Source organism: Coenobita brevimanus, chromosome 14, assembly GCF_032717465.1.
Source record: "Coenobita brevimanus isolate Jiangsu-jjx chromosome 14, ASM3271746v2, whole genome shotgun sequence".
Classification (NCBI taxonomy): Eukaryota; Metazoa; Arthropoda; class Malacostraca; order Decapoda; family Coenobitidae; genus Coenobita; species Coenobita brevimanus.
The window spans coordinates 58,298,267-58,324,060 of record NC_136967.1 but is presented as its reverse complement, the minus strand read 5'-3'; the positions used below and the strand labels follow the sequence as shown (position 1 = coordinate 58,324,060).

General features: G+C 41.5%; 1 protein-coding gene across 1 annotated transcript in view; it reads right to left on the bottom strand.

Annotated features, from left to right (window-relative positions):
- Positions 1-23,600, bottom strand: part of Kap3 (kinesin associated protein 3) — a 63,503-nt gene extending 39,903 nt beyond the window's left edge. Inside the window, exons 1-7 of the mRNA XM_080264934.1 lie at positions 23,538-23,600; positions 20,258-20,375; positions 16,705-16,867; positions 8,799-8,987; positions 6,127-6,263; positions 5,264-5,440; positions 2,916-3,104 (exon numbers count right to left, since the gene is read on the bottom strand). Coding sequence (XP_080121060.1) covers positions 2,916-3,104; positions 5,264-5,440; positions 6,127-6,263; positions 8,799-8,987; positions 16,705-16,867; positions 20,258-20,375; positions 23,538-23,569 — 1,005 coding nt within the window. The 5' untranslated portion in view covers positions 23,570-23,600. The remainder of the gene's footprint in view (positions 1-2,915; positions 3,105-5,263; positions 5,441-6,126; positions 6,264-8,798; positions 8,988-16,704; positions 16,868-20,257; positions 20,376-23,537) is intronic.
- Between the last annotated feature and the right edge of the window lie 2,194 nt (positions 23,601-25,794).

Below are 25,794 nucleotides of genomic sequence, written 5' to 3'. Positions count from 1 at the left end.
TCCTGTGTTGTACCAGTCCTGTGACACCATTTTTCATGTCAGACTCTATGTTGTCCTCATACAGTATTTCTTTTCCTACTTTTTCATGTCTTGTGTTATGGTTCATTTGTGGAACTGTCCAGCTTTCTGTGTAGTGTCCTCTGCCAGTTTGACAGTATTTTTATTTATTCATTTATCTTTTTTTTAAATTATGGCTCACTTTCATTTGGAGTCAGGGGCATCACATGACACATCCACGACACAGTGCATTGCATGCACTGCATTCAATTTTACCCATTAACTTTTTAGGCCGTTTTCATCTCACTTTACTTCTGTTACTTTTTAGTTATTATAATAGACTTCCATTATTTCAGGGCCACCATCCTTTAGTATTTGTTGCTTTTTAGAGGAAGCAGCTAGTTTGCCACTGTGTTATATTTCTGGCTCCCCCTCTTGGAAATCATCTTACTTCTTTCAGTCAGTCCCTGGCTTGGTCTGGAATTCTGTGCTTAGCCATTCCTCAGGAGCTAAGATGTCCTGTGTTAGGGAGCCATTGCATCCTGTTGGAAAAACCGCATGAGGGAGCTCATTTTATCCCTTTGTATGTCATGGTTCTCCCTCTGCTAAATAAAACTGTCCGGTGTCAGCCAGAATAAAGTGCTTAAGTAAGAATTTGTCCAATACAATAAAGGACTAATCTAAACCTTTTTTTTTTTTTACCCTTTGTTAGGCAGGGTTCTCCTCAGCTGAATAAAACTGAGATCAGTCACAATTCAATGTCTACATAATCTGTCTCTGGGTAACAGATGGTTAGCTAACATCAACCCTGGGATGCATGGTATTACCATAAGAGTGAAGTGTAACAACAAGTTTGTTAACTAGCCAAACAATTTCCTTGGGAAGGAAGCATTCAACAACAGGTACATAAAATCCAAGTCCAAGCTGATACTGAAGATATATATCTTATTACCAATCTTTGACTTCTTTTCAAAGTTTCTAACAATTGACAGGAAGTGGTCAGCTGATGTTGGCACTTGGTTTAGCTTCTAGTCAATAAAAAACATCAGCTATACCACTGACAGCCCCTATTGGCAGATTCCTTCGGAAAAATTTTAAAATATGCATAGATCTATGTATGTAATCATTTGTTTGACAATGGGATGAAATGTGGACAAAACACCACTGACTTCTGGGATTATCATCATCATACCTCCTGATGCATATTAAATGGCAGCAAGAAATAAAATCCTACTCCTCAGGCCTTTGACTCTGAGATGATTCCTCCCAGCACCAGTTTCAATATCTGCATGGTGTTGTAAAAGGGTTGAAGGCACTTCCTAACTCCAAAAGTCACTTAAAGATGATTTTTTTTGTTTTTTTTCTGGTGCAAATGCCCATTATTTCTATACAGTAAAGCAGATGGGTGGTAGGTGGAGGCATCCATCATCCACCCACTTAGTGTAGTGGCACCCTGTTTTTAGGGTAGCTCTACACTGACGGGCAAGCCAAATGATATCCTGTAAACCAGGAAATCATTCACAAAGCTGGGTGGTAACCTTATAACCAACCGACACGTGTTCCCTACGTGACAACAAGTGGGTTGGGGGAGGGTTAGTGCCACTCCCCAGAAAACAACTAACTAAAAATACAAACAAGATGCCTTGGATCAGGACTGACCAAAAGATGACGACTAAGGACTGTACAAAGGATGTGATACGGATGGTGACAAGGAATGTAAGGGGTGCAAATGATGAGGTGAAAGAGAGAGAGATTATCCAGGTGCTTGAGGGTGCAAAAGTGGATGTATGTGGATTAACTAAAACTAAATGGGGTGATAAGAGTGTGAGAGAATGGGAGTGTGGATGGGGTATATGTGCAGGAATAGGTGTGAATGAGAGGGCAAAAGAAGGAGTGTGTATTGTTGTGAGTAACAGATGGATGGAGAATATAAAAGAATACAGATCAGTTGGTTCAAGGATTGTGTGGGTAAGACTGAAAGTTGGACTACAAATGTGGGCGATTGTGTGCGTGTATGCGCCACCACGAGATCATGCAAGCAGAGTGAGAGAAGAGTTCTGGACAAATGTGGAAGTGTGCATGGAAAAGTTTGAAAGGAATGAAAGAGTGTTTTTGATTGGTGATATGAATGGTAAAGTTGGGAATGTGAAGGTGTTGGTGAGTGGGGTGTGCCTGCTGAGACAGATGAGAATGGCAGTGCTTTAATGGACATTTGTGCCAGGAGGGGGTTGGTGATGGCCAATACCCTCTTCAGGCACAAAATGATCCACAGGTATACATGGCGAGTGATGAGAAGGGTGGATGGTGAACTTAATGTAAGAAAGGCAATGATTGATTATGTGTGTGTGGATGAAAGGATGCGAAGATGTGTAATGGATACAAGAGCATATAGAGGTTGGGGGAGTGGATTTTCTGACCACCACGTGGGGGGAGGCGGTGGCTGAATATGTAGAGAGGTAGGCTGCGGTCCTAATGGACCCAGGATTGACTCCCGGCTGGGGCAGGGAACAGTTTCAGAGTCTGAATTTCCTAAAGGCAGACTTTCCTGATCTACCAGATAACCCGCCAACATGTCGTAAAAATACCCCCGCCAATACCAATAAACCAATCCTGTATGAGACATCCCTAGCATGTATTCAATATGGATGGTGGGTGTTAGCGCCAAAGTGGTGACATGTGGAGGTGTAGGACTACTGGGCCTTGGGATAGGTCACTGCCCCCGAGAAATGGGGGGGTGAGGGAGCCACACTTCCATTCACTCATCATTCAAGCCCCCGGAATCCTGACTCTACCAGATGTGCCAAAAACATTCACCACATTCTGCAACTTCACACAAACGTATCCAATTGAGTCAATCTGATTGACTGATTTTCTTACAAACAAACTTAATTTTTCTTTACAGATAAACCAAAGCCTACCATATCATCCTTGTTTTCCATGTATACTGATAGTTTCTTAAGGAAGGAGACCACGAGGAGGAGAAGGTCCTGTGATTCTCGTTCCAACATGCGCACCAGGAGGCCCACAATATTTTTCCTACGCATCTTCTCCTCCACTCGTACGTCCTCAGCAATGTTCAGCAGCAAGTAGGTACATACTCGGAGAACCTGAAAATTTTTACCAACAAGGTATTGTGCACTTGTTCTAACCTGATGAAGACCCCTAACCCCAAGTATTAGGAGTGTCAATCTGAAAGAAGACACATTCTTGCCTTCATGCTACTGTACAGCACAAGTTTCAGGCAACTATGACTTAATATTCATGTTGTAGTACTGGTCCAGTTTTGTCATATAAAAGTAAAATGGCTGTTGGAAGCCCAGTGATATTATCCTTGGATACACCCAATATATAGCACAGTATAATAAACACAGATTGTTCTATCATCATCATCATCATCCAGACCTCCTCTCCCACCCTACGGCAGGGTGAGGAGATTGTTCTATCATCATATTATTATTTTCCAATCAATTAAAGAGGAGAAAGTCTAAAACAATACTCTCTGTTATAGAACATGAATCACAGGAAGAAGATCCTGCTTTTAGCTCAACCTCCCTTACTTCATCACATGGGCTGTGAGGCTGAGTCAACTACAGATGATGAATGCTGTAACATACTCATGATGGGCAGTACACAGTTAACACAGTAATGGGGAGTGACACCCGTATGTGGTGGCATCAATATTAGTCAGTTCTGCTACCTAGTTACACGAACATCCCTCAGCTCCATCCCTGTCCCCTAAAAGGAGGACAGTTGACTGCAGGAGAGGGGCAACTTCAGCTGTTGCCCATTAGGGTCATGCTTCAGATGAATCTGGGGCCAAAATAATAACAGACAACAACAACAATTATAACAAATTAGCATATTTATTATGGATGGTATGGTTAAAGCAGCTACACACAACAATACAATCTTCTCAATAGTATTAGAGGTATAGCACAAACATGAGAGGTCAAAAAGATGACTCCTTCTCCTTATGGATTAAAATTCTGATGATAGCATCAACTGTTTGTATACCATAGTTTTTGTTCCAATCAGTGTAATGAAGAAATGATAACCCTCAACAGCTGAATCCTGTGTGTTCATGAGGCCAAAAAAAATGAAGTGCATGATAAAACTACCTCTTTCAGTCTGAAAATTCCATTACCCTAAAACCCATGTTAGTGTCTCACAGACTCTTGTCCCCTATCTTTCCCCATGAGTAGCCAGTACCCACCATGAGCCAACCAGTCTTCTTTTCTACCTCTTCCTTCCATGTACTTTAGTGTGAAGTGTCCCATATTTTGTTCTTTTTTTACACCACACTCTCTCTTTGGAGGAACCCTTGACTAACTGATATATTAAAGCAGTACGGGTATTTTGCATGGCAGTGTAATATCAAAGGTCACTCGTAAAATACACATATCTATGAAGCTTTTCCGCAGAAATTTTTCTTTCACTTAACATCGTCATTACTACAAACCTGTTATCATCTTTTACCATTGTGAAGGCAAGAATTAAGTTACAGCATTTATTCAGGAGTTCCTTACTTCTGTTGTTATTTTCACCCACTTCTGATACAATCTTGACACCAAGAAGTGTAATATTCACTTTTGGCACGATTCTTCTTGGTTCAGACTTAGTGAAGTCAGAATCTGAACTAAAATATGTCAATTCCACAGTCTCCTCTGCCTTCACAGTAGAAAGTCTGACAAAGGTGTCAGTCTGTCTCGCTGCAGCTACTGGCTGGAATGGACATCAACGCCCTGTCAAGACTTCCAGCAGCAGAAGCATCCTAAGTCTTACCAACCACAAGGCCTACTTTAAGTTTTAATATAATCACCTCCTGGCTGAGAACTGTCCCATCCCTATCTATATGCCTAACGTTCACACCTATTCCCTTAGCACAACCCTGCCACCCCTCATTATATTACTGGTACAGTGCAGAACTTGTCACTCTACTTATCTAACTATTGTATTTGCTTATACACCATTTCAAATTAATTTTTTCTAACTTCTTTCTAAACTATCCTTGACTTCACCTTTCATCCTGGCTCGAGACCATGCAAACTGATATAACCATAATTCAATCATTACTCAATAATATGATAAACACTGAATGAATCACTGCAACAAAACAGTTATTATCTCATATCTGCCTTGTAATTTTCACACAGCTCATCAATAAATGATGATTCCCACAGACTTCATTTGCACAATAATTCTGCCTGTTTCATAGATTAAATATGGATTTTTCCAAGCTGCATGAATATCTTGAAAAAGTGCATACCTGATCCTGCTTCTCAACAACAGTCTGGTATTTCTTCAGATTGCGGTCATAATCCTGCTGAAGGCGTGCTGGGTCAGCAGTTATGTCTCCTCCTTTTTTCCTCTTTGTCAGTTGTTCACGGTACTGGTCTGTCCGCTGCAGCTCTCCATCAATGATGTCCATACATAATGAACCAATCTGTACACATCAAATGATTTTTACCAGTGTCAGTACCATATATTGCATTCCACCTTACCAGTAAATGCAACACTGCATATTAAGAAACACTATTCTCATCAATTTTGCATCAAATCTGACTTATAATAGCAAACACTGAAACATTACTCTTGAAGTCCTTACAGTGAAAAAGTATCATCATGACACTCATTTCCTACCTAGAGATGGGTTGTGGTATGATCCATGAAAAAAAGGTGACAAATTACAAAGGGGAAACTATCAATAGCAAACCTAATGAAACAGGTAACATACTAATCAAAACATCATTCAAGCCCGTACAATCTGGCTCCATCTCACAAGCCTAACCATTTGCATGTATGATTCTGGTATTTTTCTTCGTAGAAGAACTTCACACACACCACACCTGTCAGGCAGAGTCAATTAAAAAATGGGATAGCAAATTCTCATCATGTGACCCAGATATATCCAGACAACTCAACACCATGTCTATTCCCTCACCTCCTCACCTTCTTTTTTTTTTCCACACACCCATTTACCTTATCCTTCCACCTTCTTGGCCTATCGTGCCTCCTCCCACCTTCAGGCTCACTCTCACACACCCATTCCACCACCCTCTCGTCATGCACAAACACTTTCAGAGCTGCATAAAAATCACAGTAATTTGCTGCAAACAAACATATACAAACCTTAAAGTGAGAAATCACAGTATGGAAGTTAGAGAAGACTGAGAAACAGAAGAAGGTATAGACAATGTTGTAGCTGAGGTCAAGACTTTTCTTCCAGTCTTCTCGCAACACTCTGGCAAGTGCACCCAGCACTGTCTCTGTAGGAGAACATTTATTTACACATTATCCCAATGTGTCCTGCTATATATATGCCTTGTCATAATACAACTGGGCAGGCATGGACTTAAGTAATCTGTCAGTCTAACTCTATCTGAGACTTCACTTTTATAAAATGCTACATATCTTCACCAACCAAGAATATGCTGATATACATTTTGTTTAAGGGTTTCACACCAGAAAGGTAAATGGAACAGTAGATTACAAAGAAAGATAGTGGTACCCTAACAGAACAAATTCTGATCAAAAAGTGCATTCAAACTCAAGTCAGTGATTTTAAACAACTAGTGCACATGAGCTGTATATACTATACTTCTTAAATAAACCAATGTAGCTACTGGACATCTTTGTGTTATTAATTTTTCACTATGGCATGCAAAACAATAATAAACAAGCCTGATTACTTTACTTAAGTTATATGCTTATGAAAACAATCTTAATTAACCCAAAGAGTATAAGAAAGAGTTTTAATGTTATTGAGGCTAATGGCAGACAATTTTAGTGGTCGGTGGGGGTGCTCACCATCCACTCACTCGATGTAGTGCTGCTGCTGGGTGTCTGCCCTTTCCTCTCCTCCATCATTCTTTCCTTCCATCCTCTTCTGTTTTCCTTTACTTCATTCTTTCCTTGTCCTTCTGCCTATGGGTAACTTTACACTCCCTCTTCTGTCTTTCATTCCTTCATTCTTTCCTCTTCCTTCTGCCTGTAGGTGACTCTACACTGAGTGACAAGCCAAATGGTTTCCTGTACATCAGGAAACCATTTACTACACTGGGTGGTAACCATATAACCAAATTTTGGCGCCTGGTGGTTTAGTGAGTAATTATTGCGCTCCAATCTGATTGAGCCGGTGAAGGTTTATATCCATGGGGTGGTTGGGGTTGATTGCTCATGTAATGCCACTCAGGGATGAGTGAGGCTGGTCACTCTCATCTTAAATGTCGGGACCAACTGCTTAGCCCCGGGCTCCTACGCTCCTCATTGGGCAATGCAGGATTGGATGATGGATGGATGGCAGACAATTTATTTCCCTTACGAGGGATATCTCATATTTAAGTCGACAATGGTAGTAGGTACAAAAATAAAAATCTAAAATAAAAATGAAAATACATCTATTAAATTTAATATACATATGCATGACAATGATGGAAAGGCTGACAGTGGATGAGGATGAGGATGTAATTCCTATTCCTACCTTCAATACCCAGCAGCTGGCCAGTGCATGAGGATGACATCTGGCCTAAACTTTAACCCCTTTGCCACAATGACATACCCTGTACATTTTTCTAGGTAACATGAGTATACGGGGACGTACCAAGGACGTCAAAAGCCAATACTGTACTGTACTGTACTGTACTTTATTACAGGGATAGCAGAGGGCTGTTTAAAGCTTTCTAGCTCCTCCTCCTACTGCTGCGTAGATTTGGTACTGGCAGGGAAGATAAGCTCATGTCAAAGTGGTTAAAAGGTTAAGCTTGTCAAAAATGGGTTAAATACTTTAAGCTATGTGTACAAACACTGCAAAGCAAGTACTTGCATAAAAAACAATTTTGTCTAAGAATATCCTCATATATCACTTCCTATAATTTCTTCCCTTTCCTCCTAGGACACTGTCCACATGTGAGGTGCTTAGACTAGTGAGAATAATAATAATAATGAGATATGACAGAAAGACATGGAGTAAGAGAGAACAAAATTGTGTGGTAAGATAGTACAGTCACTGATCAGACATGCACTGGGTAGTGTGGGTACACATGAGTGAATATGAAGGAGGATGCAAAGAAGGCCAAAAATATGGCTAGAAATGGTATGTGAACTTATGAAAAGTGAGATATGAATGTGTGAGGAAGAGAAAGAAGTGTTGAAAGACAGAAGTTGGTGGATGAAGTACAATATGTATAGAAAAGCACACAGCTCCACTTCCCATGTGATGCATGAATGATTTTTATCAGGTGAAGCAGGTTAATGTGGATGGTTTGTGCCTGTGGGGTAAGGCTGAAAAGGGAAATGGCTAAAGACCATGACATGTGGAGATCTGCCATCAGATGAAAAGAATTATGCCATGGTCTTTAAATGTAATGTGAACAACGAGTGCATGGCAGTGTGTGGCCCATTTTTGCTTAGCACTCTGACCGAAGTGCTTTTCATTTTCTTGTTTCTAATCATTCCCCAACAAATTATAAGAGTCGAAACAAGATAATGGTGATGATGGTACAGTACTTTATGAGATACTGATAATCAAGATGATGATGACGATAAAATACCGCAGTAATGAAAAATCCAGGAAAGACACTGGCATCTATGGACATATGCATACTATGAATCACTATCTGCTTGATGGCTACTGTTCTCTACAATAAAGCAGATTAACATACTGATATTAAATATCAATCAGATAATTCATCTACTGTATTTACCTCCTACATTATGCCATATTCTGTGAGAAGTGGCCTAAGCTCCTTGACATACTGGAAGCATGTATAAAAATATATCAATTATATACAAAAATTACTTGCCATTCTGACAGAGTTCCTCCAAGTAGTCAGGGTTCCTGGCTAACTGAAGTATAAGCGATGCACCTCGGACCTTTTCTGTCATGTCCTCATACAACATTTCCATATACGTGTCCAGTTGATTCAAGTTGGCTGCCTCTCCACTCCCCTCACACAGACCAGGAGTTGGTGGCTCCAAGGGAATGTGGCCATCTATAAAACATACTGAAGGTAAGATCTGATGCACTCCACAGGAGAATTATAGTTTGGACATTATCCCATATTTTCAAAGACTTACGCTTCACCCATAACTCAAGCAAGCTATAGTGCTGTAATACAGTAATCCCTGTACTTTCCAGACGCCCACTTTCCGGACTCCCCACTTACCGGACATTGTAGGCCTGGACCTTCAGAACCCAAAAATGGCCAAAAAAAGAAAAAAAAATCCCCCCCAAATCCTAATTTTTTCCCACCCATAATTTGATATTGCCGCACGGCGCCAAACAGCTGTTTACACCATGGCCCTTCACCCCTTCCTTCCTCCCCCTTCCCCCTTCCCCAGTCACAGTTGCCATTTGGTATTTTTCATCACCAAATGTAGGCCAATTTGGTAATGAAAAGTTCGTTTTTTAGTGAATCAGCATGATCCGTTACCAATCAGATTTTTCACATGTATAAAGATATTGAGAATGGAGATGGTGGACTGTCTGCTTTCTTTGATTAATCTGTTAGCACATATAGCACAAAAATAAACATGCTGCTGATTAGGAGAGTAATTATTTCCATTGTACATATAATTAGTGAACAAGAAATGCTTAAGAATTTGGTAATGAAAAGTTAAATCTGGTAATGAAAGTTGAGGAGTTTGGTAATATGGCCGAGTTCAGATCTGGCAACTGTTCCCAGTTACTGCCTAACCTTCGTTCAGGGAAGACGTCCATCGTAATGGGTGCTGCACGTGCTCGTTTTTTTACAAATAAACAGAGAATAATCTGCAATACCTCGCCACTATACCACATGGGAATTTACAGTGTTGTGCAGTGTTAAGAAATTAGAATTTAGAGTGCAAAGGATTAAGTGTGGAGTGCAGAGTGGCGGCTGAAACTGGTGTGGTTCAATTAAGAAGAATGTGCAATGTTAAACATTCTTATTATAACTCACAGTGCAAAGAATTAAGTGTAGCACAACACTGGATTACTGTATGTGCTTCAAGAGCATTTTCACAACTAACAGAGCCTTAGATAGTTCAAGGAGGCAGCCACAGACGTGCTGTAAGTACAGTACCCTGTACACTGCTAGGCCTAAGTATTTTCCATACTTCTAATTCCTCATTCTCTGGTTTCTTTTCATTTATTTAATGCTTTATGTCCATTATTGGTGTGAATAGGGTCTTTAATAGGTTTAAATAAGTGCTATGCATGTCCGGTAGGCAGTTATTCAGGTGGCTTTCAAAGTTAGGCTGGGTTAGGGTCATAAGTACCAGTCCAGCAGTCAGAGGCCCACTTTCCGGACAAGACCACTTTCCGGACATGCCTTTGGCTCTACTACATCGGATAGTGGAGGGATTACTGTATACATAAACATACATAAATACACAACAACGATGTGATTATTCCTCTTACAGAATCCCCATACTGAGGTTGGCCATGGTAAAGATGCCGATGTTTTCTAAGAAAAGAAGGTTCAACCAAATGTCAAACCAGCAAATTATAAATTTTTCCCAAAAGCTTCCAGCAGCAGTTGGAATAAAAGAAATCTATCTATGATGTGTAATCTGGCCTGTAATAATGTGCAAATCACAGTCTGGACTGACTGAACCAGAAGGGTTAGGTGTAGCCCTATTCAATCCTTATATAATGGTCTTTTCATAAGGTGTACAATAATATCACAAAATGCCATAGGACTTGTTGCTGTTGTTGATCAACCCAACTCTGTCTTGATGAGCAGGCCCATCAATCAGACGCAAAAATAACATCCCTCCTGGGCTGTCCCATGCAGTGAACTGATGTTTCCTTGTGGCTGAGCACCCTGCTGTGGGAAGCAACAAAGAAAAGTATGGAGATTTGGTTCCTGAATGAACATTTCATGTGCATCCCTCCACCCAGTTAACAGGGGCACAACAGCTCCACTTCGCCCCAAAATCTAGCTACTGTATATGGTTACCACCCGGTGCTGTAAATAACTTCCTGGGTTACAGGAAACAATTGGGAGGGGACTTAAATGGTCATGCAGGTGAAGCAGCACAAGATTATGAAGGAGTGCATGGGGGATGTGCGTATGGTATAAGGAATGCAGAAGGGGAAAGGATACTCAAGTTTGGGGAGGCAACGGACATGATTGTGTGCAACACATATTTTAGGAAAAGAGACAGTAGGTCAATCACGTATGAGTCTTGGGGAAATAGCAGTCAGATAGATTATTTTCTGGTTAGGAGGGCCGATAGGAGGTTAGTGAGGGATGTTAAAGTTATAGGAAGTGAGGAGTGTGTGCAGCAGCACAAACTACTGATTTGTGATATGGTGATTAAAGAATGAGTGATGAAAAAGAGGACTTATGTACCTAGGAGGAAAATATGGAAACTGAAAAACCAAGTAGTAAGGGATGCCTTCTATAGTGAGTTGAGGAGAGTGGTGGCTGAACAGGGAGCTGCAGACAGAGGCGTTAATGAACAGTACAGAGCCCTCACAAACAATTTCTTGAGAGTTACTGATGTAACATGCAGTTGGACAAGAGGACCACCAAGACATAAAGTAACATGGTGGTGGGATGAGGATGTAGAAGCTGCAGTTAAGGAGAAAAGAAGGCTTTTCCAGGAATGGAAGAAGGGTGGTAGCAAAGAGGAATATTTGGTTGCCAAGCGTAGGGCTAGAAGAGAGGTATAAAGGGCAAAGTCTGAGTCACAGAGACTTTTACTTGATAACCGAAATCATGGGGAAATGAAAAATATGATATTTAGGGTGGCAGGTCAGGTGAAAAGGGATAATCAGGATATTATAGGTGAACAGTGTGTGAAGAATGATGAAGGAATGGTAGTGGTGAACAGTGAGGATATTAAAGATGCATGGAAAGAGCATTATAACCGGTTGTTGAATGAGAAGTGTGACTGGGACAGAGAAGGTTTGAAGCCAGCAGATCCAGTATCTGGCCCTTGGCCTTTGACTGATGCTGCTACTGTGAGTGAGGCAATAGGCAGGATGAAGGTGGGGAAGGTAGCAGGTGCGCCTGGGTTGACTGCCAAAATGTTGAAGGACTCAGGCGATATAGGGGTGAAGTTAGTCACTGACCTGATAAATAGGATTATTTAGGAGTGTGTTGTCCCAGATGATTGGCTGAAGAGTGTAATTATAAATGTGTATAAAGGGAAGGGTGATGCCCTGGAAAGGGGAAATTATAGAGGTATAAAGCTTTTGGATCAGATAATGAAGGTAATGGAGAGAGTTTTAGAAGGTATGATTAGAGAAAGAGTGAATATTGATGAGATGCTGTTTGCGTTTATGCCAGGTAGGGGGACCACTGATGCCACATTCACTGTTCGACAGCTTCAGGAAAAGTATATTGGAAAGAAAAGGGATCTTTATTTTGTTTTTGTTGATTTTAGAAAAGGCCTTTGACAGAGTCCCTACAGAGGTGGTGAAGTGGGCAATGAGAAAACTTGGCTTGGAGAAGTGGTTATGGCTATGTATGTGGGTGCTCACACCCAGGTAAGAGTGAATGGAGATTTGAGTGATGGGTTTTCCGTGAATGTTGGTGTGCATCAGGGGACAGTTTTGAGTCCCATGTTGTTTATCATGGTACCTGAACCCCTTTCACGTGACTTTAGAAACAGACTCCCATGAGAGTTGTTGTATGCTGATGATTTGGTGTTGATTGCAGAGAACGAAGGGGAGGCGGACGAAAGGTTTAGGAAGTGGAGAGATGGTATAGGGCACAAAGGCTTAAGGGTGAATGGAGATAAAACAAAAGTGATGATATCTACGGCTGGCAGCCGTACTGTCAAAGACGAGGGAGAGTGGCCATGTGCAGTTTGCCACAACGGCGTGGGAAGTATTGTAATTCCATCTTGTGCGGTGTTTGTGATAAATGGGTGCATAAGAGATGTAGTGGTATCAGAGGTAGACTGCAAGATAATGCTGATTTTATGTGTACGGCGTGTCGGGGAGAGCAGGTGGAGATTGTCAGACGTGAAAGAATTGAACTTGCTGGTGAATCTATTGAGTGTGTGGAAGAGTTTTGTTGTTTGGGAGACATGTTGTGTGCTGGAGGTGGGGCTGGAGCTAGCTCTGTGGCTAGGGTGAGAAGTGGTTGGAAGAAGTTCAGGAAGCTCTTGCCTCTCCTGACATTGAGAGGACTCTCCCTACATGCTAAGGGGTCTTTGTATGCATCATGTGTTAGGAGTGTAATGCTGTATTGTAGAGAGACCTGGGCAATGAAGGAGGAGGATATTCACCGGCTCAGATGTACAGAAATGACAATGATTAGGTGGATGTGTAGTGCGTCCCTGCGTCCAAGGTCTGGGGGGGATGGAGTCACGATGAAAGAGTTGAGAGGTAGGATGGGACTGGAGTGTATTGGTATTGTGATGAGGAGAGGTAGATTGAGATGGTTTGGACATGTGGAGAGGATGGGGGATGATAATTGGGTGAGGAAGGTGAGAAGTGTTAATACTGGGGGTGGGGTTATGAGGGGTAAACCGAGAAAGACATGGGACGAGGTCATTAAGTGTGACCTCAAGGTTAAGGGACTGAACAGCGAGGCTGCAATGGATTGTGCAGCATGGAGAGCCGTCATTAGGTGACCAAGGCCAACGCATGCATGCTGTTGGAGCCTTTAAAAATGAAACGAAATAAAACTCAGTGTACAGCCACCTCATTGAAAAGAAGTGTTATAAATGACAGGAAGGAAAAGGAGAAGTTGGATGAAAGGAGGGCCACACACACTGATTTATCTACAGCCAGAATGCCTTAATCCTACACGAGATGGCCATGAACAAATTCCCTCCAAGTCATCCTGTCCACCATCAGGCTGCCCACCCTCCAAATCGCACCATCCTCATTCATATAACTTTCCACTACATCATTCCCTTTCATTCTCAATCTCCCCTCCATCTATGCCTTTCCACTTCTCAGTCTTCCCCTCCATCTATGCCTTTCCACTTCTCTCAAATACAATATCCTAGTCAATCTCCTTCTCCATTCTCTCCACATGGTGCCACAACATGATGGCATCCAGACCCAGCACCAAGCTGGGAGTATTTCAGTCTAATGTAACGTTTGCAGCAAATGGATACATAAGAAATGCAGTGGTGTCTGAGGTAGGCTTCTGTATGTACAAGGATTTGAGTGTGCAATGTGTCATGATGAACGACAACAGAGGACTGAACATCTTGGAAAGAATGGAGTATATAGCTTGACAAAAAAAATCTAGAAGTGGGTATAGCACCAAAAAGAGTAGTTCTCAGCCTTGGAATGAGGTCTTACAAAATGACCTCTGGGTTAAGGGAATGAACAGATGCTGCCTAAGATCATGGAACACAGAGAGCCACTATCAGGTAAAATTAATTTTCATTCATTCATTCATCATCTAATCCAGTGTTTCCAATGAAGAGTGTAGGAGCCTGGGGCTAGGCAAGTTGGTCCTGACATTTAAGATGAAAGTGACCAGCCTCACTCATCCCTGAGTGGCATTATGTAGGCAATAAACCCCAACCACCCCTTGGATATAAACCTGCACTGGCTCAATCTGACTGCAGCAGCTTAATTACCCACTAAACCACCAGGAGCCATAATTTGATTATAATGTTATCACCCAGCATAGTACATGGTTTCCCAGTGTACAGGAAACCATTTGGCTTGTCACTCAGTGCAGAGTCACCCATAGACAGAAGGATGAGGTATGAATGAAGGAAAGAAAGAAGAGGAATGATGGAAAGAAGGAAGAGAGGAACGGGCAGGCACCCAAGAGCAGCACTGCATCGATTCAGTGGACAGCAGGCACCCCCACATGCAAAGAGCATTTCAAAATGAAATGAAAAACTGGATGTACAAAAATTATAAATACAGATCAACTGCCCCAGCCCCTAAGAAAATATAAGTACAACAATCCTAATCACAGGCTGCAAGAACATGAAAGACACACAATTAACTATTCAACACGGGATCAATCCCAACCTAGTAACTTTATCCCTCATCACAAAGATACAAAAAACAAACAACTTCTCAACACTACACAAAATACCGTAAACACTCCTCTTCCTCCCTCTCCAAACAATACATTTCAGAAACATGTACACAAACACACAGCCCCTAACAGCATCCAAACCCTACAAACAGCAACCATCATGAACCCTCAACATCCATTCATCGTTTCAAAACTGCCCTTCCCAGGGAGACATGAGTTCATCTAGTCAGACTATGATACAGCTACCCTCCTTATCTGCTTCAGTTCCAGTCTATTTGTTTATCCTTCAATCCTTTACTGCCCAATCAAGAGCATAGGGGTGTGAGGTTGGGGCCCTTGCAAACAGTCCACTATGCCCTAAAGCACCTTACTCTTGCAAAACACACACCTTCAGTGTCTGTTTATCTATCTACTGCCAAACGCCTCAATCCCGTAAGGGGTGGCCACAAACAAACTGCCTCCATGCCGCCCTGTCCCCCACCATTTCACTGTCCTCCCCCCAGCTCATACCCCCCTCTCTCATATACCTCTCTACTACTCCTTCCATCTCATCCTTGGCCTCCCCCTCCTTTCCCGCCCCTCCACTTCGCTCACATACACTCTCCTCATTTGTCTCTCGCTCTCCATCTGCTCCACATGGCCAAACCACCTCAATGTACTTCTCCTAATGCATTCTGTCACATCCACATCACAAGGATCCTTCACTTCCTCAGCTTGTCTCTCCATGTAACTCCACAGGCTCCTCTCATATAACTCATTTCCACTGCTCTTACTCTTGACTTGTGTCCTTCCAACAAGGTCCACACTTCACTTCCATACGCTAGAGTTGGTATCACAAAACTATCATGCAGTGACTTTTTTACTTCCACGCTCACTTCCCTATTTCTTATCACTGCTTTCAAAGAACCAGCAACCTTTCTTCCTTGTTGTACGTTTTCAAGCTCGTCATCCTTACTCATCACACTAACCAAGTACTTAAATGCACTCATGTTTTCCATTTCCTCATCATCCAACCTCACTGTACATTCAGTGACTTCATTTATCTAGAAGACCATTTACCCCTCCATACATTCATCTTCAGATTCTGTTTCTTACACACTCTCCCACACTCATTCACCAAGCCTTGCAAACTTTAACATAACAAATACAAATGATATCAGGGAGCATCCAGTCAAACTGGCCAACTTCTTGCAGTCATTCAAATGCACATCCAGATGAAGTTGGGCCTCGATAACAACAGCCTACTGGGTGTCTCTATCTCATTTGGCAACAGTGAAAAGTACACCATCCACTCAATCGATGTGGTGCTGCTCTCAGGTGGCTGCCCTTTCCTCTCGTCCTTCCTTCCTCTTATGTCATTCTTTCCTCTTCCTTCTGTCTACAGGTAACTCTACACTAAGTGACAAGCCAAATGGTTTCCTGTACACCTGGAAACCATTTACTATGCTGAGTGGTAACAATATAATCAAACTATGGTGTCTAGTGTTTTAGTGGGTAATTATGGCATTCCAACCAGACTGAGACTGTCGGTTCATATCCACGGGGTGGTTGGGATTTATTGCTTACATAATGCCACTCAGGGATGAGTGAGGCTGGTCACTCTCATCTTAAATGTCAAGACCAACTTGCCTACCCCCAGGCTCCTATACTCCTCATGGGGCAACACAGGTTTAGATGAATGATGGATGGATGGATGAAAAGTAGTTTGCTGGCCTTGCAAAAACCTGCTTTTATGTAAATTTATGCGACTCACCTCTGGTAGTCTCTTTGCGTGTAAGCAGGTAGCTGATCAGATGCTGAACTTCACTGAGTTTGGATGGGTGGATCAACTTGCACTTGTCCACCACTTCCCTGGCCAAAGCTGCCACATCCGTGCTGTTATCCAGGCTCTTGAGGCGAATGATCTTCTGGCAATCCTGAAAATGTTGAGAAGATAATGTAGAACACAGTGTGCTGCTATACACCATCCAAATTATCATTCCAATAATAGTTCACACACTGGTAAGACCTACAATTATCTCTTTTTTTCCAGCTCAAATACAATAGCTATGATGGCATTGAACACTATGTTACATACGATAAATATTGACAGACAATGTTCTACAACTGCTTGGGTCAGCGTTGCTCAACTGATGGCAGCTTTTCAAGCTACACCATCATCTGCAGCATCCCTATTATGCCCCCAAGCTTCAAGGTCCCATCTTTGGATCTCATGCCACATTTCCCAATCCAGATTGGTACAGTACCCTCGCGTCCAACACGCGCTAGTCCAGCACGATTCACGTCCAGCATGGAGAGCAAATAATTAGTATTATTTAATACGATTTAATTACTGCAACACGAGTGTGTTAGCATAACACGCACAGAGCTCCGAGAAGTGGGCGAAATCCGCAGAGTTCACCTCTAGCACGATCACCCCCTGTCCAACACGGTCATACTGGACATTCCCATGATGATGATAGCCAATGAAAACTTCTGATCAAGTAGCCTTCCCCGCCCGCTATCGTGATGTGATCGTGATGCTGCCCAATTAAAAACGCTTCTGCTGTCACGTGATGTTTTGTTTAAATTTCTACCACCACAGCGCCACTCAGTTGCATAATTCGCATTGGAAGGTGCTTTTTTCTTGCTGCATTTTCTGCCCTTGTTTTTACTGCATTTTACCCTGCTCACGATGCCTAGGAAGCCTTCTGAGAACCCCAAGAAGCGTCGGCACCACCCTCAGGCCACCAAGCTAGAAAGCATCGAGAGGAAGAAGAAAGGGGAGAGGAAAGCTGACATCGCTAAGGTCTACGACATGAATGAAGCCAATGTGAGGACCATAATAAAAAACCAAGACAAGATCCTGGCAGCAATGAAGGCTTACGGAGTGCTAGGACAGGCAGAAGCAGGACCTTCCATGGCTGTGGACGAAGATAGTGATTCTGAGTGTGATTTCGAAGGATTTATGAGGGAGGCTGAGGAGGAGCAGCAGCCATTACTCGCTAGTGATGCCAGCAGCCATGCTCTGGGGACCCAGTAGGACTACCTACAGCCTTGGATACCACTTTCCATTCCCAGCAAGCCCACCAACACTATCCTAAAAGGTTAGTTATCATTCATAGCACAGTACCATTTATTATAATTACAATAGTACCAATATATGTATAGGTATATGGTAGGTATTTAGGGTGACTTTTCCTAGGGTTGCTGACATAATTCATTTTTCCCCATATGCTCTATTGTTTGTCCAACAAGTTTTTGGTCCAACACGTGACCCACGCATGACAATATTACCATGTTGGACGCAAGGGTACTGTACAAAGTTTCATACAAGCAATCATATCACAGGCTCACACTGCAGTGCCTCCTCCTCAGACACTCATTTAGGAATTCCATGTTTCCAGAAACTCTAATTTACTCAAGAAATCAAGAACTTCAAAATCAGAGATGACTTCTACCATAATTCACTCTCAAAGACTATACAAGTACTATGGCAAACTTACACTGTTTTACTGATTACTTCTGAGCTTCAGACCAGCAATACGACAACAAACATTTCAATGATAGAAAAGGAAGTTTTTTTTTTTTTTTTAACCAACCAGGCTGTTTTAACTTGACAATTAAAACACAAGAAAAAATTTACTACATAAGCTTTACTTCGTTTTGTAGTACATAATAAAACACTGGCATCATAATATAGTGCTGTAGTATTAAAATGTGAATAATAATTTTTTCCAAGAGAGTTGCTGAAAATGTGCGCAAGATAATGGTACAGGCAGATGCTCCTCAAGAAATATTTAATTTCAGTTACACTCATTTACTCCATTTTTTGTAAGCAATGGTACTCAATCTTTTTAAATTATATAGTAAACTAACAATTAAAAAATGAAATCCTTTTTGTTGAATATATATATATATATATATCCACTCACTCGATGTAGTGCTGCTGTCGGGTGTCTGCCCTTTCCTCTCCTCCATTCTTCTTTCCTTCCATCCTCTTCTTCTTCCTTTCCTTCTTTCTTTCCTCATCCTTCTGCCTACGGGTGACTTTAAACTCCCGTTTGTCATTCTTTCCTCTTCCTTCTGCCTGTGGGTGACTCTACACTGAGTGACAAGCCAAATGGTTTCCTGTACACCAGGAAACCATATACTATGCTGGGTGGTAACCATATAACCAAATTTTGGCACCTGGTGGTTTAGTGGGTAATTATTGCTTGCCAATCGGATTGAGCCAGTGAAGGTTTATATCCAAGGGATGGTTGGGGGGTATTGCTCACGTCATGCCACTCAGGGATGAATGAGGCTGGTCACTCTCATCTTAACTGTCGGGACCAACTTGCCTAGCCCCGGGCTCCTACGCTTCTCATGGGGCGACATAGCATTGGATGATGGATGGATGGATGGATGTACTGTATATATAGTTTAATGTGTCCGACTCTGGGCAAAAGCTTCACAGCCTATCCCAAGGCCCAGTAGCCCTCCTATGCTCCTCCACATGTCACCACTTCTGTGCAAACACCAACCATCCACATTGAATACAAGCTAGGGCTGTTTCATACAGGACTAGTGTAATGGTATTAGCAGGGATATTTTTACATGTCGGTGGGTCTTCTAGTAGATCAGTAGAGTCTGCTTTTTATGAAATTCAAATCCTTAAATCGTTCCCTGCCCAAGCCATGATTCAATCCCGGGTCCAATAGGACTACAAGCCAACTCTCTATAGATTCAGCCACCACCTTCCCTAATTACTGATAACTTTGTAGAAGCCATTTGCAGTCAATATATTATACTTAGCACATAACTAAAGAACAGGTATAAGCTAAGCATGAAAGCATAATGTAAATGATAGTAAGAGAGCCTGTGACATGAATATGCACTACAGTACTATTAGTGGCAAATCACAAAAAAGTAATTACTGCAACTATGCAAGTGACCTACCATACCAACCTGATGGTCAGCAGCCAATCTGAGAGAGTTTTCCTGAACTGAACTCAAGTAAAAATTCCTTACTTTTGTGAAATCCTAAGGCAGGCATCATGGAGCTTTTTACACCCAATGGAATTCTGGTTCAATGTTCCTCTCTGCAAGTGACTGATCTAAGAAACTGCCACAACTCCACAGCACTTGGTGGAGACTGTAGCTATGGAACTTATGAACTGAAGTCTTTGTGGGTTGAACTATCAAGCAGCAGCAGATTAAATATGTTTTTTTTACCACATATTAAGATAACTTTGGCTATATTTGTTCAATAAACAGGTGCTACACTGCATTTACCTAAGCATTACTTCATTTCTACGTGCATAACATATCACAAATCTAAAAACCTTCTTGTCTCCGAGCATAGCGTCCCCCAGCTGGCCCAGGATGGTGGCTTCAAGTTCATAGTTGACAACAAGGGCTTTTTCTGTGGGGTGGACATCCAGTGATCCCACCTTCACTTTCCTGTCAACATATGTAATACTGTGTTAGTCATCACTACCATCATCATCATCATGATCTTATTTTCCCACCCAAAGATGGGGTCAGGTAGGGTCCTGAAAGCAAGAAGAGAGAGAAACAAACACTGGACAAATTAATCAACTATTCAACAATACCTAATGAAATGGATCACACACACTCATTCATTTACCATTCAAACCCAATTAACTGTGACTGCACTTCTCAAGCATAACCATCCACACTTGTGGACTTCATAGTTTCTCTCAGACTGAATAAGTCTGTTGATTACCTTGTTATAAAAGGGATGCCAAACCCTTATCCAGTGGCATACTGGTATTAAGTGGAGTGGGAGGGGTCCACCCTGGGTGACAGCCATTGGGGGGGTGCCACAGGGATGAATGGTAAGTTTTTCACTGCAATATTTCAAAGTTCTTTATTATTGGTATCAGAAACTACTCTAAAAGTAGATGATGATACACTGCTCAGTTATTATTAAACCTGATTTCTGAAATTGCCAGAAAACAATTTATTGAAAAAAAAAAAAAAAAAAAAGAAAATCAGTAAACTAAATTTCTATTGCACATTTGATTTGTGTATTTATTCATCTCTCAGAGGAAGTGGGTGTCAGTGGACAGATCCACCCCAGGTTGTAAATACTTTTTTAAGAATGTCCCTGCCCTTGTCATGCAATCCTCCATACAAAATTTACCCAACCAGCTAGATCCCCAGTCATTTGCCTAGGCTCATCATCCTGCACACCTCACTTTCTCCCACACGGTGATACAATATAGATGATAGGCCTGGGAAATTGAGATGAATTCAGCAGTGATGAAAGTTCAAAGAATGTAATTTTGTTTTGTTTTTAAGCAGTCAATTTTAGTCTGATTGCCACGCCCTTAAAAATGTGAAATATGTGGATAAAAGCCTGGGTTAGATTTGAAAACAGACAACTGTATGCCAGAAAAAACAAAAAAAAGGGGTTTCATATCAAAAATGGCCTAATGGTTCAAAGAATCATTACTGTTCCTAAAGAATCATATATCTTTTATTTGAATTTTTAAAAGCTGGCTCAGACTGTCAGATTTCTTAAGTATCTACTTTGACCTACAATGAATTTGTAAAGGTAGGCTAATGCCAGAAAAGTGATCTTACTGATACTTTTAAATTCACTTAGTTTCTCATAAAAGAGCAAATTATCTGATGCAGCTACTAATTTTTGATACCATGTTCACAGGCACCTTCGTATATTCCTGGATTCTCAACAAAATGGAGAAAATCTTACACCACTTGAGAAACTGATAAAAAAAAAAAAAAAAAAAAAAAAAAAATTACAAAGATTAGGTATGAACATTTTTCATTTTTTTCTGTCTGCCCCCCCTCTCTTCCTATTTCATCCATCTTTCCTGTCACTTTTTATTCTTCTTCTTTCCTTTTCTGGTAGCTTTACACTGAGTGACAAGCCTAATGGTTTCTTGTAAGTCAAGAAACCATTTACTACACTGGGTTGTAACCATATAATCAACCTATACATGTTCCCTACAAGTCAACAAGTGGGTTGGCGGAGGGTTAGTGCCCCTCCCCGTAAAACTGTAATGGGGTATACAGTATAAAAGCCCGCGTTGCCTAGAGGCAAAGCAGGGATCCTCTCTTTGGTTCAGTGGTAACATGTGTGCTTATGAAGCGTGAGGGCCTGAGTTCAAATCCCGACCAGACCAGTGATTAATTTATTAAGTTTTAGTTCGGTAACTACAACTAATCCAACGTCAAACGGCCAGCCCTTATGGGATTATAGCATCTGGCTATACATACAGTAGATAGATACAACAGACAGGCTACATGCAAAGACATCGGGGCTAGGTTCAAAGGAAGCTACGGTTAGGTGTGAAGGATGCTATGGTTATGTCTGAGAATGCAGTTTTTCGTTTAGGTTAGGTTGGTTAGGTTTGGTGCAGGAGATTTCTCCATGCACTTCTCCTTCAGAAAGATGACAAACTGAAGTCTCAAAAATGACATGGTAGGTCTTAGCAGTTTTCAGGCAAAAACTGCCATTTTTGAGGCCTCCTTGTTACTTCCTTAAAACTGGAATATTCCCATGGAACTGAATGTCAGAACTGAACATTACACCAATATATACCAGGAAAATATAACTTCCCATCAAAACCAAGCTGTAGGTTACAAATTAGTTTTTACGTAAGTGGGTCTGGTTAGTACTTGGATGGGTGACCGCCTGGGAACACCAGATGCTGTTGGCATCCCTACGTGTCAAGTGGGGTTGGTGGAGGATTAGTGCCCCTCCCTGTAAAACAAATAACTCTAAGCCCTTGACCATCCCGTTTGGGATACATGGCGTCTGGCAATGGATGGATGGATGGAATTGTACTGTCTATCTATCTATTGCCAGACGCCATAATCCCGTAAGGGGTGATCATTTGACTTTGAGTTATTTGTTTTACGGGGAGGGGCACTAACCCTCCACCAACCCACTAGTTGACATGTAGGGAGCACATATGGTCTGGTTACATGGTTACCACCCAGCGTTGTAAATGGTTTCTTGGCTTACATGAAACCATTTGGCTTGTCACTCGATGTAAAGCCACCTGTAAGGGAAAGAAAAGCAATAAGAAGTGACAGGAAAGATGGGAGAAATAGGAAGAGAGAAGGGCAGGGACAGAAAAAGAATGGTAAAGGCTAAGGAAGAAGTAGGCAGCACTACATCAAGTGAGTGGATGATGGTCGCCACCAACTACCACAGATGGATACTAATCACAGCTGTTCCCTATTGGAAGAACTGACTATACTGTGAGTCCACAGTTATAATAAAACAGTATTATCATTACAACTGGAAAAATAAATCTGTGACCTGAAATTTGGCTGAATCAATACTGCTTTTAAGTGTTAAACCGCCACCAGAGTTCTTGGAAAAGCAAATGATTGGTTCTCCCGCAAATGCAAATAATATTTGTATTGCATCAATCATGGAAATATAAAAATAACTGGTATTTCTTTTTATTCAGCAACATCACCCGTATATATGGTACCCTACATCTATTTGCGCATAATCAATACATCAGTATAACTACGCTCACAAATATGTTAGTCCTAACAAAGTTAGACATCGTCAGCAGCTACTATTACTTCATTAACTAAGAGTGGATAAATACTTACTTCTTCAAATATCTAGCGTCTTCGGCCTGCATCTCTCAAAGTGACATTTCTCTGTTGATATACCAGGGCAGCGTTGCCAAACCCTCCAGGTTCTACACCACCTCCACCACTGATCTATTCGACCTGACGCATAAGGAAATTATCCTACTCTTCAGTACCGTACAACTGAGGAATTTATTTTAAATAATTTTTGTAATTGCCTGTACTTTATTAGTGATAAAACTTGCCATAGTATTTTGAATACCCTACGATGGTTAGAACATTAAAAATATTTCTATCGTTCGACGTTTTTTGACTGGTATGAATGCCACCAGCAGGGGTGTAGACTTGCCAGCTACCTACTCTTACACTTCGAAAGGTTTACTTAAATGTTTATTGTTGTAAAAGTTTATATTGTACTATATATACTGTACAACAAAAGAAGGTGGTGGGTCCTGCCACGCACCTTCCTCAGCAAATATAGTTATATGCAGTTACTGGATGCAAAGTGCATATAGTGAGATAAGGTTTTTCTGCTACCTTTGTATATTATACCTTCCCCTCCCTTTTTTTTTTTTTTTTTTTTTTTTACAATTAGTTGGTGATGAATCATACAGCTTAGTGTGTAGTCAGCTCACGCTTGTGTGCAGATTTCTTTGAAAGTAGGGGGGTCACTAATATGTATATTCTTTTCATTTAATGTATAGTTGTTTTATTACTATCTTGCTTATCATAATACCGCGATAATCAGTCATATATAGTTCCTTACAGTTCCGAAAATTTGGCTGAAATGCCTTGCAGTTGGTAACACTGCAACACGGCTCGGTTGGTAGGAGTCTGCTCCGCTCAGGTCCTGCGGTCTTTGGAAAACTGCACAATACCCCAGTCCAGATTACGGCTTTATCGTTCATTCAATTTCCAGTCAGCTATTTGAGCTTTCAGTCCCCCATTACAGCTATATGGCCATTTACATTTTTACTTTAGGCCATCCCTTGATACTTATCTTGAACCAGGATTTTTTTTGCACATGTTACCTTTTGTTTGCCCACCCCTTCCTTGTGTGTGTGTGTGTGTGTGTGTGTAATGGAGTCATCCTTCTAAAATACACTGGAAAGTAACAATATATCTAGACCTGTAGGTCTAGGACCAATTAGTGTTGCCAGGAGTCCACAATCCTTTTGAACTTCTCGTCCTCCACTTGGTGGAGCCATTTTTCTCCTTTTTGGATTTTTAATAAATTATTCCAGTCATCACCCTAACTTAGATGAGCTTTTTCATTAGCCCTGTCAGTCAGAACTATTATTCCATTCTTGAACTCTCATACAGTACTACTGTCAATATTATGCTCTTCAAACTTCCCTCCTTTCACAGTCAAAACATATTCAGTATTTGCATTACTCTTCCTGCTTCCATTCACCACCTGCCTCTGTTCCGTGTGCTGTCTTCTATTTCCATTCTTAAGGGCTTAAGATATGAAAATAATTGACATGCAAGAATTCCACACAAAAAATTACCATCCTCACAGTAGTCTTAAAAGAGTACCATCATTGCTGTCATTGCTATTCCTTTTTCCTAGCAGATGAAACTGTACATCATGGTGGGAACAACGTGTTCATCTGACCATGATAAGCTTTCACATTTCATCATGCCATACCACTGTTGTACTACTGGATGCATCAAGACATACACATATTCGGTACACAGTGCAGTAAAAAAAATAAATCATTTTTGTTTTCGTTTTTAAAGGCTCCAACATGCTTGCATGCGTCGGCCTTGGTCACCTAATGGCGGCTCTCCATGCTGCACGATCCATTGCAGCCTCCCTGTTCAGTCCCTTAACCCTGAGGACACAATGACCTCATCCCATGTCTTTCTCGGTCTACCCCTCGTAACCCCATCCCCAATATTAACGCTTCTCACCTTCCTCACCCAATTATCATCCCCCATCCTCTCCACTATGTCCAAACCATCTCAATCTACCTCTCCTCATCACAACACCAATACACTCCAGTCCCATCCTACCTCTCAAATCTTCCATCGTGAACCCAGCCCCCCCAGATCTTGGACGCAGGGATGCACTACACATCCTCCAAATCATTGTCATTTCTGTACGTCTGAGCCAGCGAATATCCTCCTCCTTCACTGCCCAGGTCTCACTACCATACAGCATTACATTCCTAACACATGCTGCATACAAAGACCCCTTAGCATGTAGGGAGGGTCCTCTCAATGTCAGGAGAGGCAAGAGCTCCCTGAACTTCTTCCAACCACTTCTCAT